The sequence below is a fragment of the Lissotriton helveticus genome, chromosome 5_1 (genome assembly GCF_964261635.1).
Source record: "Lissotriton helveticus chromosome 5_1, aLisHel1.1, whole genome shotgun sequence".
Lineage (NCBI taxonomy): Eukaryota > Metazoa > Chordata > Amphibia > Caudata > Salamandridae > Lissotriton > Lissotriton helveticus.
The window spans coordinates 2064205344-2064219895 of NC_136065.1; the positions used below are offsets into that span (position 1 = coordinate 2064205344).

At 47.5% G+C, this 14552-nt stretch overlaps 1 protein-coding gene across 13 annotated transcripts in view; it reads left to right on the plus strand.

Annotated features, from left to right (window-relative positions):
- The window catches only part of PRRC2A (proline rich coiled-coil 2A), a 1857131-nt gene that overhangs the window by 1318601 nt on the left and 523978 nt on the right, over positions 1 to 14552 (plus strand). For all 13 annotated transcript variants that reach the window (XM_078645954.1, XM_078645958.1, XM_078645955.1 and 10 more), the window contains exon 21: positions 11324 to 11548. In XM_078645954.1, coding sequence (XP_078502080.1) covers positions 11324 to 11548 — 225 coding nt within the window. The remainder of the gene's footprint in view (positions 1 to 11323; positions 11549 to 14552) is intronic.

Consider the following 14552-nt stretch of genomic DNA (forward strand, 5'->3'; position numbering starts at 1 on the left):
GCCACAAGGGAGATTCTTCAGTCTTCAGCAGAACGTTGAAGGTTCCAGAGTTTCGTGTCAGTTTCAGTCAGGATTAATCTGAGGTTTCAGGGTTCAGCTCCTAACTTTATACAACTAAAAGGGGCTGGATTACTTTCTAGGTCCCTCCTGTGGGTGGGACCAGGAAGGGGGGTGGTTACACCCCCTTTCCTTTGTACAGTTTCGCGCCAGAGCTGGGGCTGGAGTGCCCCAGCAACCGGTTTGAACTGGGGTATGCATGGAGCACCTAGAGTGCTCCAGGCAGTGTCTCAATCTATTCAGCCCTCCCTGTCCCAATACACAAAGTCCTGTCTGGGGTGGTGCTCGGCACCTCCCCAGGCACGAAACCTATTGTCCAAACCTCCGTGACTGGAAGGACTCCCAGCAGCAGGAGGTCAGACTTGTGTCTGTGGCAGCAGCGTCCATTTCGTGACGCTGGGGCTCTGTTTAACTTTAACCGGGATAGTCAGTAATAACATGTCTTCTCCCTCTAGAAGGGTGGAATACTACCCCCGTCGCCAGAATTGGTGAGGTGGTAGTATTCCAAAGCGTATGACACCTTAAACGACATGTTTGGATAAAGCCAAACCAAAGTTAGCATTTAACCGCGAGGTTCATAATGCACATAAGAGTATATGTTTGGCAATATCATAGAACAGCTTTAAGGACATGGGTTCCGAAAGCTGCAGACAGGCTCAGCTCATGCTAGAGCACCATCTCACACATAACCAAGCACTCTGCCTCCAGGATTCTTAAAGCCTGCCATAGGAGTGACTTATAGGTTATTGTGTGTCTATATATAACGGTAGATATAGGAATACTATACCTAAGCAAGGGGTGATTACACAACCTTGCCCCAGCTGAGTGATCAGCCAGTTGTGTCAGTTTGGATGGCCAGCCAGGGGTGGCATAATACATACTGCAGCCCCTGTAGACCTTGGATGCACCTATGCCCTGGGTACCTATGGTACACTATACAGGGGCTGATAAGGGGACCCAATATCCAATTGGAGATGTACCTAGGGTACATGAAGTCTATTTTACAGTGAGAGCAGATAGCCTGGAGTCCTGATTAGCAGGATCCCAGGCCAACTAAGTCGAAACCCAGCTAAACACAAGGCAAAAAATCTGGGGTAACCATAGTCCGATATCCATCCTCCTACACTTACCAGAATGTATCTGTTCTTGGCATGTAGAGCTGCAGATTTCTACACGGCCTCCCCTGGACCTGTATCGGTTCCAGTTTTTTATCTTAATTAGATATACATGCATGGACATCCCTTCTTTATTTCTACTAACTTCATCATTTCCCATCATGGCGAAAAACAATCTAAGGATAGAGCCGATGCCCATGCGCACTATTGTCCCAGGGAGGAGTCACCTATCTTGTGACTACAAAGACTTCTTCCAAGAAGACAAAATGCAATCATCCGAGCCCAACACCAGGTGGCGATCTACTGCAAAGTGTAGAAATCTGCAGCTCTACATGCCAGGAACAGATGCATACTGGTAAGTATCATTTTCCTTTTATACAAAAGCAATTGGTCTGAATTTCAGTCTTTGAGCGTGTGAATTCATTTGCTGACTGAGTGGGTACAACAAATGCTGAACACTGTCCTCTGATAAAGCCTTACTGCTCCGTCACACTGCCACAAATAGAGAGTAAGGTGTAATCTAACTTTACTTCTGCCTACCTTTGGATAATCAGGTTACCCTCCACTCATTAAATCATAATATACAAAACCTGATTATACAAGAACACCAAATCTTTTCAAGGACACAAGGGGCAGCTTAACATTATCTGCCCAAAGGCTGGCTTAAAAAAAATATCGGAAAGAGACACGTTAGTTATAGATTCCTTACCTTAGAATATCCCCAGGTGTCAGACTAGATCCGGAAAATTTCGAGGCCTAAACACTTCAGGCACCGGCGATGGGGGTCGGTAACCAACATCAGTCGGTCGCACTTGGAACAGGGTTCAAACCCGGGCATCCCTACCGGCACCGTCTAAGTCGAAGACTCGAAAAGAGCAATGATCAAAAGATCAAAAAAGTTTAGTAAAAAAAATGACTAAGGGGTAGAGCGTCTCTGGATCTGCGCTAGCTGGCGCGGAAAAAAGAACTGACGTCAGCGCGCATGGGCGGCGTCTAAGTACTCAGTTGACGTCATCCCTGCGCTAACGACGCCGACGACGGACGCGGAGGACGCCTGCCGACGCGCAGGGGTATTGCTATGCAAAAATTTGCCGGATCCAGTCTGACGCCTGGGGATATTCTAAGGTAAGGAATCTATCACTAACTAATGTCTCTTACAGATATATCGTTACACAAGTAGTAATGTGTGCGTCGGTCCCATCCTGATCCAAGTGTTCAATTTTAGCTGTTTGTCAATACAGCAAATGGCATTTCCTCTTGCGAGTGTGACCAAGAAGATAAATAGAAAAAAAAGGTGTTCGAGGTCAGAAAGTACCTCACAATACCAAGGGAGCTGCTGGTTGGTACTCACCAGTTTGCTCACGCTATCATCATTGCTAACTTTCCTGACCGTGAAGAAAGAAAAATAGTGTCCTAATTTTCAACAGTGAAGAAAAAGAAAGTAATAACATGTGCGAGAATGCACAGTAAGTGCTTGTCATTCAACGCCAACTGGACCCTAGTGAGGAAAGAGAAGAAAATTGCTTCTCCAAGCTAAAATGAGTTTTAACTCACTCGCAGATATACATACCTTATTGAATGCTGGGTGCACACTCAGATTAAAAGAACGGCATGTATTCGACAATTTCAATTGGGAAAGGCCGACCTGTTTAATTTCATCACTCTACTTGGAGCACAGGGGGAAAGAAGGAGGAGGCCGCCCCCCACTCAAGACCTATATAAACAACAAAGGACTCCTCCTTAAGGACACACGTTTCTTTATATACGTGACATCTTGGGATTGCCTATTTTCTTTCATCCCCTATTTATATGAATTTCATTTATTCATATATGTCACAGTGTCAAATTTATAAATAAAAAACCTGTTTAATTGCCAATTACTTGCGGCAATTTCATCAGGGCTCTTGGACCAGTCTTCACCTCACTGGTACTTCAGGCATAGCCTATGGTGATTTGCAAACGATAAATGAGATGGTGCCAACCTTTGAAAACACGTTAAAATTGTTAACTAGCAACATTGCCCAGAAGTTAACACATGCAAATCTGAGGTGATAATATATTTACCAGGTGGTTGCTATCAAAGTTCATACCAGCAACACACCACCGGGGAGGTGCTCACAACTTTTTAGCCATGCATCCCCTGTAGGTAATCCGTTGCCGCCCGTCAACCTGTGGTTATATATACACAAATAATAATAGATACGTGCTAGTCCAATCCATACATCTAACATGTTCGGTAGAATCATAGATCTTTGCAACCCACCAGAACCATCATATCTGTGCTCTGCTTGCTGTGTTTAATGATTGTATCTCGTGAGTGCCCCTACTCGACATAGCATAACACTCAGCTATACTACCCCTGAACCAATGGTTTTGTGTTATTGCTCACATCAATCGTCGGGCATCCTCACAGCCCACGGTCATGCTGTCTTACTCAAACCGCGCCCAGGGACGTATCTGGCTTGCACTCCTTCCGGTCACCCAGAGTGTTCATGCGCTCCTTCAGGAGCGTGTCCCAAAAGTACTATGGTAGTCCCGCCCTATGACCTCATTCAAGCTTTGCCCCTTTGTGTGATGCCGGACTTGCTCACCTGTAGGAGCCACATTGGAATGGTGCTATTTACACACAAGCTGTACCAGAATAATAGTGTTTTTTTATATTGGCACCTACGCTTTATTGAAGAGATTGCTATTCCTTTGATTTGCATAGGTATTTATCAATTGAAAGACAAAGAGGCAGGTATACTCGCTACCCTGGGTTATGTAACTATGCTGTAGGACATATATATATATATATATATATATATATATATATATATATATATATATATATATATATATATATATATATACACACACACACACACACACACACACACACACACACACACACACACACACACACACACACACACACACACACACACACACACACACACACTCACTCACTCACTCACACTCACACACTCTCACACACTCTCACACACTCTCACACACTCTCACACACTCTCACACACTCTCACACACTCTCACACACTCTCACACACTCTCACACACTCTCACTCACACACACTCACACACACTCACACACACCACCACCCCGTTGTCTGGGTATGAATTGTTTTGTAGGATTTCGTTTTGATAGCATTTCTTATCTGTGACAGGCCTGTGAAACACCCCGATTCACAGTGCACTGCTGATGCACTTAAGAGTGCGCGTTCAGTGGTGTGTGAACTCGAGTTTCCCTACTTTATTTTTCCTTGCAATATTATATAGCGCGAACTCGAGAACATGGCATGAGCACAATTTACATTACAAAAGAACTCATTCATTTGTGGTAGGCACGGGGAGACAAAGCGATTTGCCTGTAATCACAGGATGTTGAGCTGATGCCGAGATTCGAACGTAGCTCTAAAGTTTGCAATTCTAGAACTTGTGGCGGGAGGTGTATCTAAAAGTGTATGTCGGTGCTGGGCATCAATGAGAGAGACCTGTGCATATTTCAAATCGGTGGTGAAAAAATGTGTGTTGCTGGAGATGTGGGCTGCCGTGCCACCAATGTACTTGCCGGGGGAGGGGAAACGCCCATTATTCCGCAACTTTCTTTCCGCATACCATCACTCCGCATACTTTAATTACGAAAGTACCATGACACCGCAATGCCATTATAACGCATGGCATTACATTTTATATGCTTTTACCACGCATACATTTACAACGAAATTCGTTGTAAATGCATGAATGGTAAAAGCATATTTTTTTTACTGTTTGGATAAGGTAAGTATGGGTATAGGGGTATATGTTTTGGGGTACTGAGGTATATGTTTTGGGGTGTTTGGGTATTTTAAGGGTTCAGATATAGTTTTGGGGTACAGGGGTACAGGGGTAGTTTCAGGGTTTAGGGATAGGTATGGGTTTTGGGGTACAGGGGTATTTTTAGGGTTCAGGGATAGGTATGGGTATAGGGGTATTTTTAGGGTTCAGGGCTAGGTTTGGGTTTTTGAGTACAGGGGTATTTTAAGGGTTCAGGGCTAGGTTTGGGTTTTGGAGTATAGGGGTATTTTTAGGGTTCAGGGCTAGGTTTGGGTTTTGGAGTACAGGGGTATTTTAGGTTCCAGGGGTAAGTTTGGGTTTTGGGGTACAGGGTTTTTTAAGAGTTCAGGGCTAGGTTTGGGTTTTGGGGTACAGGGGTATTTTAGGGTTTAGGGGTAGGTTTGGGTTTTGGGGTACAGGGGTATTTTTAGGGTAAAGGGCTAGGTTTGGGGTACGGGGTATTTTTAGGGTTCAGGGCTAGGTTTGGGTTTTGGGGTACAGGGGTATTTTTAGGGATCGGTTTGGGTTTTGGGGTATATTTATAGGGTTAAGATGGGTTAGTGTTTAAGGGTGTTGGGGTATTTTAAGGAATAAGGGTGGGTTATGATTATGGGGTGCAGGGGTATTTAAAGGGAGCAGGGGTGGATACCCGGAGCTGGAATGTACAGAACCTGGGAAGAAAAAACAATGAAATATTAGGCACAACGCTCGCTTTTTTTTCCGTAATCACGCCCCCAGCACACACCCACAGCTCACGATATGAGAAATGGCATGAAGGGCGGAACGTACCACACGCCCCTAGCGTTTGTAACGCCCCCCGCACACGCCCACAGCACAACGCAGACACGCCCACAAGGGACTACTTTGCTGGCACAGTTCTTTTACCTTTTAAATGTATATGGTGGGCGTCTGCATAGCCTATGTCCTTCTGCTGCAACTGCCCTTTCCAACGCTGTATTGGGTGTTGTGATTGGTGCTGTGGTTCCTGAGATTACCCGCCTCAAAGGTTTGGGCTCTCTTTATTATATTCGTATAGATATATATTTATATGTATTTTCTATATGCTCCGGGATCCCGCACATGGGCGGGAATTATTCATAGCTAATGACTTTGATGAGTATACCCCTGGATGAGAACTAGGATTACAGGTAAGTAACTAATCCTTATCTTCCACATAGGGAAAGCCCACTCATGCGAAAATCGCTCAAGGTTGTGTTTTAAACCCTTAATTTTCTGATTCACCATATAGTTTTTATAGTCGGCAAGGTCACTTTGAATAAGAGTCAGCTGCTCCTTGGTGTCCTTGATGGTAGTATCCCTCTTATCTGAAAGAGACAGTGATAGATTTCTTACCTTAGAACATCCCGAGGTGTCAGACTGGATCCGGAAAGTTTTCATCAGCAGTACCCATGCTCCTTGGTAGGAGTCGTCGTACGGCTCAGCCTACGTCGTTTGCGTCGTAGTCGCCGAGATGATGTAGCTGGAGCTACTTAGACGCTCCCACGCGTGCTGACGTCAGTTCTTTCTTTTTCCCCGCCATCAAGCACAGATCCAGAGAGAGCGGTATCCCCAGTCATTTTTTGACTGAGTTTTTTGGGACATTTGTCTCTGTCTTTTAAGTACTTGCACTCCAAGGTGCATAGGGATGCCTGGTTTTAAGTCTTGCGCAGCCTGTCCCTGCACGATGTCGGTGATGGACCCGCACTGTGAGTGTCAATACTGCCTGGGGTACGACCACTACTCTGAGTCGCGCCCCCACTGCTGGGCTATGGCTCCGAAAACTTTGCGGGAGCGGTCCCAAAAGTGGCTAGAGGCTCTGGAGTCTGATCCGTGCCATTCCAGGTCCCCGTCCCGTGGGAAGTCAAGGGACCGGCCCGCTCCTGTGGCTCCGGCAGAGCCTCCGCAGTTGCTGATGGCCTACCCGCCTTTCTGGGTCCATCGGCGACTCCAGCCCAGCTGCAGGAGTTCCTGTCAGCCATGGCGCATGTCTTCGGACTGTCTGGCCCACCGGTGCGCCTTGGGGACCCGCGAGCCCGACTGGGGTTCCTCGTGCTTCGACATTTCCGGCTCTGACGTCGACAACGACTTCGGTCTCTACGCCAAGAGACCCCCATGGATCCAGATATGGATCCCCGTCCCATGTCGGTTGGCCCTGTATGATCTCCACCGACATCGACAGCTCCACCACCGGGGTTGACCGTTGTCCTGGCCGACGCCGTCCCTGGCTTTCTCCGCGACGTGGAGACTATAACAGGAAGGGTGTCGATCCCTTTCTTGCCCCCACCTCCGTATGTTCCACCTGTTCAGCATGTGGAGGCCGGAGAGGACTGGGAGGGGTCTGAAGACCCTCTTGCAGCACAATGCGAGTTAGACCTGGACTGCAATGAGGATCTGAGGGATGCAGGTTACCAGGATTATACTCTGGAACCTGGCTCACTGTCTCCTTCTACCGTGGCTACGGAGGAGGGTCGTTCCCATTCTATGGTGTTGCCTAGGGCAGCCGAGGCTCTTCACCTCGAGCTTCCTACCGTGGCAGTCAGGACTAACCTCCTGACATGGGGGCTTCGGCCGGCTTCTTCTTCTACGGAGCCGCTGCTGCCCTTAAATGATGCACTCTGACGTTCTTTTGGGCACCTGGTCCAGGCCCAACACAGGGCCTCCTGTGGATAAGAACGTGGCCCGACGGCATTGCCCGGCACCGGGCAACCGTGTGTTTATCTCCCAACACCCTACCCCTGAGAGCTTGGTTGTCCAGGCCTCTGCATCCCTGAGCACTTTCCCTTCCGCACCACCAGACAGGGAATCCAAGAAACTGGAGCAGTTTGGGAAGAAGATATTTTCTTCCGCCAGTTCTGGACTGCGATCTGTGAACACTACATGTCTCTTGGGCCGCTATTCCCATTCTGTGTGGGATGCGGTTTCGCAAGTGCTACCTCAGTGTCTGGTGGAGGCTCGTACAGTACTCTCCCAAACTATTGCTGAGGAGAGAGACGCAGCCAACTTCCCGATCCGTGTGGTCTTGACACTGCTGACTCGCTGGGCAGAGCGATTTCTACGACAGTGGCGCTACGCCGCCACGCCTGGCTGAGAACGACTGGCTTTTCTGGGGATGTCCACAACACATTGATGGACATGCCCTTTGATGGCACTCGCCTGTTAGGCGATAAGGCAGATTGCGTGTTGGAGCGTTTTAAGGACTCGCGGGCTGCAGCCAAGTCCTTGGGCCTTTCGGCCACACGTACTCCTTCAGCTTCTGCTTTTCGCTCCTTTCGTGGTCAAGGAAGGGGTGTCCAAGCATGTTCGTTTCAGAGCTACAGGCCTGCACAGCAACAGTCTCAGCGCAGCAGCGGACCTGAGACCCGCAGAGTCCGGTCACTGGGCCAGCGTGCCGGTCAGTCCAACACCGCCCCTGCTGCCACTGCCTCTAAATCTTCCTAGTCCGGTGTTTCAGGCCCACCAGACGCTAGTGGGTGGCAGGTTCCGCCATCACCTCCACCACTGGCGCACCATCACATCGGACAGGTGGGTTCTGCCCAGCCCCCCAGCCATGCCACCACAGTCTCACCGCATGTCGGGGGATCACTTGGCACTTCTCCAGCAGGAAGTTATGACCTTTTTGGCCAAGGCGGCCATCGAGCGCGTTCAGATGCCTGAAGTAGGTCGTGGTTGTTACTCCCACTACTTTTTGGTTCCAAAGGAGGACAAAGGCTTGCGTCCCATCTTAGACCTTCGGAGCGTCACTCACTTCCTCCGAAAGGAGAAGTTCTAGATGCTCACTCTTGCTCCGGTCTGGTCTGCCCTCGACCCGCAAGACTGGATGGTAGCTTTGGACCTGCAGGACGAGTATTTTCATATCCCCGTCCTGCCTGCCCACCGGCGTTGCATGCGATTCACGGTAGGGCAGGCGCTTCCCTTTGGCCTTACCAGCGCCCTTCGGGTGTTCACCAAAGTGATGGCGGTGGTCGCAGTTCATTTGCGCAGATCAGGGGTTAGTCTTCCCCTATCTCGACGACTGGTTGTTGAAGGCGGGCTCGCCCCAAACAGTCATCTCCCACCTCCAGACTACGGCCGACCTCCTGCATTTGCTGGGGTTCTCCATCAATGTGCCTAAGTCGCACCGGATTCCTTATCAAAACCTCCTCTTCGTCGGAGCGGTTCTGGACACAGTGCAGTTTCGGATGTATTCTCCCGAACAGCGAGTCTAGGACATTCGGGTTATAATTCCGATTTTTCAACCATTGTCCTGGGTTTCGGTCAGGACGACCTTTCACCTGCTGGGCCTCACGGCCTCCTGCATCCTGCTAACCAACCATGCCAGATTGCATATGTGGGCTCTGCAGTGGGACCGAAGTTCCAGTGGGCGTAGCATCAGGGGAACCTGTCCGACTACGTCCATATCTTTTGCTGTGGTGGCTCACGAATCGGCATTGGGTCAGCGGCAGATCCCTCTCCCTTCCCCAGCCGGAGCACACAGTGGTGCCGAATGCCTCCCTCTTGGTATGTGCTGGCCACATGGGAGAGGCAGAGATCAGAGGCCAGAGGCCTCTGGTCTCCGGCGGAGTCCCGGCTCCAGATCAACCTTCTGAAGCTACGGGTATTCCTTCTTGCACTGAAAGCATTCCTTCCCTCTGTCAAGGGGAGGGTGGTACAGGTGTTTAAAGACGACACCGCCGCTATGGGGTATTGCAGCAAACAAAGCGGGGTAGGGTTGTGGACCCTATGTCAGGAGGCTCTGCGCCTCTGGACATGGCTGGTGCGTCAAGGCGTTTCCATGATGGTTCAACACCTGGCAGGTTCTTTGAACGCCAGGGCGGACGAACTCAGCCGCCTGTGCCTGGTGGATCACGAATGGCGTCTTCACTCGGAGGTGGCTCAAGGTCTCTTTCAACAGCGAGGAGAGCCTCGGTTAGATCTATTCGCCACAGAAGAGAACGCACAATGTCCTCACTTCTGCGCATTGGAATTTCCAAGGCGTCACTCACTCGGCTACACTTTTTGGCACAAGTGGAGCTCCGGTCTACTGTACGCCTTTCCGCCAATACCACTTTTACCCAGAGTGCTGAAGATCAGGCGCGACCGGGACCCAAGTCATTCTTGTGGTCCCGGACTGGGCTCAAAGTTTGGTATCCCAAGCTACTCAGTATAAGCATGGATCCTTCGATTTGATTGCCTCTATGGTAGAATCTTCTGGTGCAGCAGCAGGTGGCGGTCCTCCACCCGAACCTGTCCAGCCTCCACCTGCATGTGTGGAGATTGAGCGGCGGCAGTTGATTCATTTTGACTTCCCTCTGGAAGTCTGCGATATCATTCTGGCAGCCGGGCATCCCTCCACTAAATCGGTATACGCCTGCAGGTGGAACAAATTTGTGGCATGGTGCACAGCGAAGGCTGTGGATCCCCTTTCTGCCCCTCTTTCAGAAGTCCTTTTGTTCCTTCTTTCTCTGGCCCAGCAGGGCTCTGATCTGGGCACTATCAAGGGCTAGCTTTCTGCGATTTCGGCCTTTCTCAGGCTCCCTGATCAGCCCTCTCGTTTCAAGTCCCCTGTTGTGAATAGATTTCTCAAAGGCATTCCTCACCTTTCCCCTCCTATTCCATTTGTGATGCCGCAGTGGGACTTGAACCTGGTTCTTACTTTTCTGATGTGTGCTCCTTTTGAGCTGCTTCACAACTGTTCTCTTCGTTTATTAGCTTTGATGACTGCATTCCTGGTTGCCATCACCTCCGCTAGGTGCGTGAGTGAGCTCCAGGCTCTTTCCTGTAAGACTCCTTTGCTGTCGGTTCATCCGTACAAGGTTGTGCTTCGCACTTGTCCTTCCTTGCCAAAGTTTATCACTGCCTTCCACATTGGGCAAAACTATAACCATGCCCACTTTCTTTCCGCCTCCGCACCCCTCCAGAGAGGAAGAGAGACTCCAACTTCCTCCGAGATCCTCTGCGGCGTACCCCATGGATCTTCCCTCGAGCCCGACACTATTCAACATCTACATGCGAGGATTTAAAAGGGGAGGAGTCTGCTAGGAAGAGCGTTAACAATGGTAAGTAACTTGTTTTCCAGGTTACTTTCCTCAAGTTTAGAGTGCCATCTCAGAAATAGCGGAATAGTACATTTACCCTATCAACTACAAGCCTTCATTTAAAGCACCTTTTAACCTGATTTCTGACATCACTCTACCCAAATGCACTTCCAAATGTGCAAAAGGACCTAACAAAATTGTAATGGTGAATTTATATGTAGGTCACCCACTTCCTTGAACAACACATTTCAATTCCAGTGTCACAGTTTATATTTTTTCTAAATATAAACTATAAATAATTTACCAGTCTCCTCTTCCTTGCAGATGAGCCAGTCAGACAGCGGTGTGGACTTAAGCAGCGACTCTCAGGTCTCCTCTACAAACTGCAGCCAGCGCAGTTCCCCTGATGGAGGCCTGAAAACTGTGAACGGAAAACGCATCCCACCTTTGTTGAGAGGAAACAAACTGGAAGCCGTGAACGGGACTTCAGAGGAACTTGAGGAGCAGAGAACACACTCTGCCAATGACAATTACCCAAAGGAGAGCAAGGTAACTGGTGTTGCATTAGTTGAGCTGTGCAAAAAGCATTGTTTGTAGTAAATATATTTAGAAACCAAACGTATCTATACATTCAAATGTTCTCTAAGTATCCATTGGCTTTGCATCGTAGTTTCTTTACTGATGGTAATAAACACTATAATAGTCGCACCCTTTAGTGGAATACTGGTACACTTTTTTACTTAGTATATATGAAATCGATTTAAAATGTTAAAAATTGCACTTTAAATGCAGCAATCTGATAGACATCTAGCTGCGGATTCCTTACCTTTGAATTTCCGAGGCATCAGACTGGATCCGGAAATTTGTTCTTCGAGCAATACCTCTGTGCGGTGGTAGGTGGCATTGGTCAGCTCTACTTTGCATTGCCGGCGTCACTGAGGTCCGCATGAGCTATATAGGCATGACCTCCGCCTGTCAGCACAGATCTGTGCAGAGCTACTGTGTCACTTTTTGTACAAGCTTTTTTTCGATGTTTTGACAACCCCTTTTTTTTTTGTTTTTGGTGTGTAGATTTCCTATCTAAAAAGACTTTTGGTTTCAAATGTGTTGTGGCTGTTACAGGGCCATGTCTGTGATGGACCCACACTTGATTTGCCTTTGATGCCTGGAGTGCAACCACAACTCTAAGTTGTACTCCTACTGCCGGGCCAGGAGTCCGAAAGGTTTGAGGAAGTGGTCCCTAAAGTTGCTTGTGGAACAGCATTTAGCGTAACGTCCCTCTCCTCAGTGGTATAGTTCATGGACCCGGTCGAGATGAAGGTTCAGGCCCCACTCCGGAAGTCCCAAGTCCTAATCCTTCCACTCGGAAGGCATAGAGTCAGTCAGGTAAGAAGCACAAATACAAGCAGTCGAGGTATGCTTCGACTTCTCCCGGTTTGGCGGCCAGCGGGACTGAGGAGCCTTGAGGTTCTAGGGCTCATTTTCCTGAACCTGCGTCTGGGTCTGCGAAGCGCTTCCCCGCCTTTCAGGGAGCCTGAGCAACCCCTGCACAGCTTAAAGAATTTTGGCACCATGTACCTCATTTTTTTAATTTGAATTTCTTTATTGGCAGTTTATCTTTTATTAACTTTTGCATTTTTACATATTTTTTACATCTTACGCTTGCAGTTTTGGTTGAAGCAAGAGTAACAATCAGTGTACAGGTTTCCCTACTATTGTGCTAGTTAGGTTTGTACTTTGGCTGTTACGGTCTTTACTCGTAGTATTCGTTTTTGTACTCAACATACATTTCAATTGTCTCCCCTTTAGCCTGGGTCAAGTTGCGTCATAGAGGTGGGAACATATGCGCATTAATATATCAGATTTGATTACATTTTATACATACAATTAGTTTTGTTCAAACAATTTATCAACAATGCATAAAATATCTAATGATACCAAACAAACCACCATATTCGGTTTGTTACACATTTTTACCATGTCTTTATTGTTTTATGATTCAGCCGCTCCCTGTTCTCTCCCCCCATTGCATCTTGTCTCATTTTTTCCATTCACGTTTGTGTCCCTACGTACCCGTATATTTCTCTTTCCCTTGCTTAATACCTTGTCCTCAATGCTTGTGTATGCTCCAGGGCGTGTTCCAGTCAAACCGCCCACTCTGCGCACTGTCTCCTTCTGCATTGTGAGTCCCGCGCAAGTCTTATCTAGGATTGCGTCCCAGTACTGCGCGATGGGGTATTTACGCAGTCCAGCAATTTCTTCCCTGTGCAGCGCAGTACTTTCTGCCTAGCCCATACCCTTAGTGAGTTGTTCCAACTTTTAAAAGCAGGGGGATGCTTAGCCTTCCAATGTTTAGTGATTAATCTGTTAGCCCCTACTAGCCCTAGGTCTATAACTCTTGAGCCAACTCTTTGCTTCTTAGATCTTGGGAATATCGCCAGTATACATTCTTCCCAGGTGTGTAGGTAGGGTCGATCAGTATATGCTGATAGCGCTTCTATTCTCTCTCACTAATATATGTGTATTGTCCTACAGGACCATAGCATGTGTAGAAGGTCTGGCCTTATCAGATTACCTCGGAGACATGCCGTGGTCATCTGATTGAAATAGCTACGGTAATTTGAATCAGTGGTACCTAAATAGGGTTGAAGTCTCTACTCCGGAAAGTTCACAAATGTATTCGTTCAATCACTAGTATACATTCATAAATTCTTTATTTCGGTATTTTTTGCCTTAAAAGAGTACAGAAGTAAAACATGATTTAAAAGGAGATTATGCATAGAATTCATTTGAGGTAGATTCATACAGCGTTTAGTGCACATATTTACAGTACAATACTTTTATGAATATTTAGTTCTTAGCATTCATTAGCAGTTAAGAATGGTCGCCTGATCCACATGGCTAACAAATACTTATATAGTGCAAATACAATGTGTCTAGAAGTATCAGTTTTCAGAATTCTAAAAGCATGTATGCAGTGTACAAAACCCAAGTTTTTACATACAGGTACTAGCCAATACTTCCTTGATTTACTGTAAGCTGGACAGAAGAAAAGCACATGGAGTTCATCCTCCAAGTCACAGCTACATCCTGGACAAGACTTGATAGCAGAGGCTGACCATTTACTTGTAAAAGCTCTTAGGGGTAAAGTACCATACCTCCATTGTATAAAAAGTTTCCTGGCTAAAATCGGGTAGACAACATCCATAAAATCCTCAAAAAAGTAAGAAACTTTAAATGCTAAAAAGGAATTGATCAAGGTGCCATCGTGGGAGTCATGCAAAACAGAGTTAAGTTTTTTTATCCATAAAAATCCTTGTAAGGGACTTGCGCGAGACCTCGCGGCAGCCCCTTTCCGGATCGTACCACAGAACAGGTAGTCACACTCTTACAAATTCATGTTTTAGGAACACGAGCCAAGCAATTTTTGCTGCACTATTATAGCTTAGTATTTGCTTAAGCTCTAGCCTATTGTTCAGCAGCTCTGGAGTTGTCCAGAGCCTACACCAGAACCTAAGAGGTTTTAAAGCTAGCTCATCTTCTATGGGTCTCA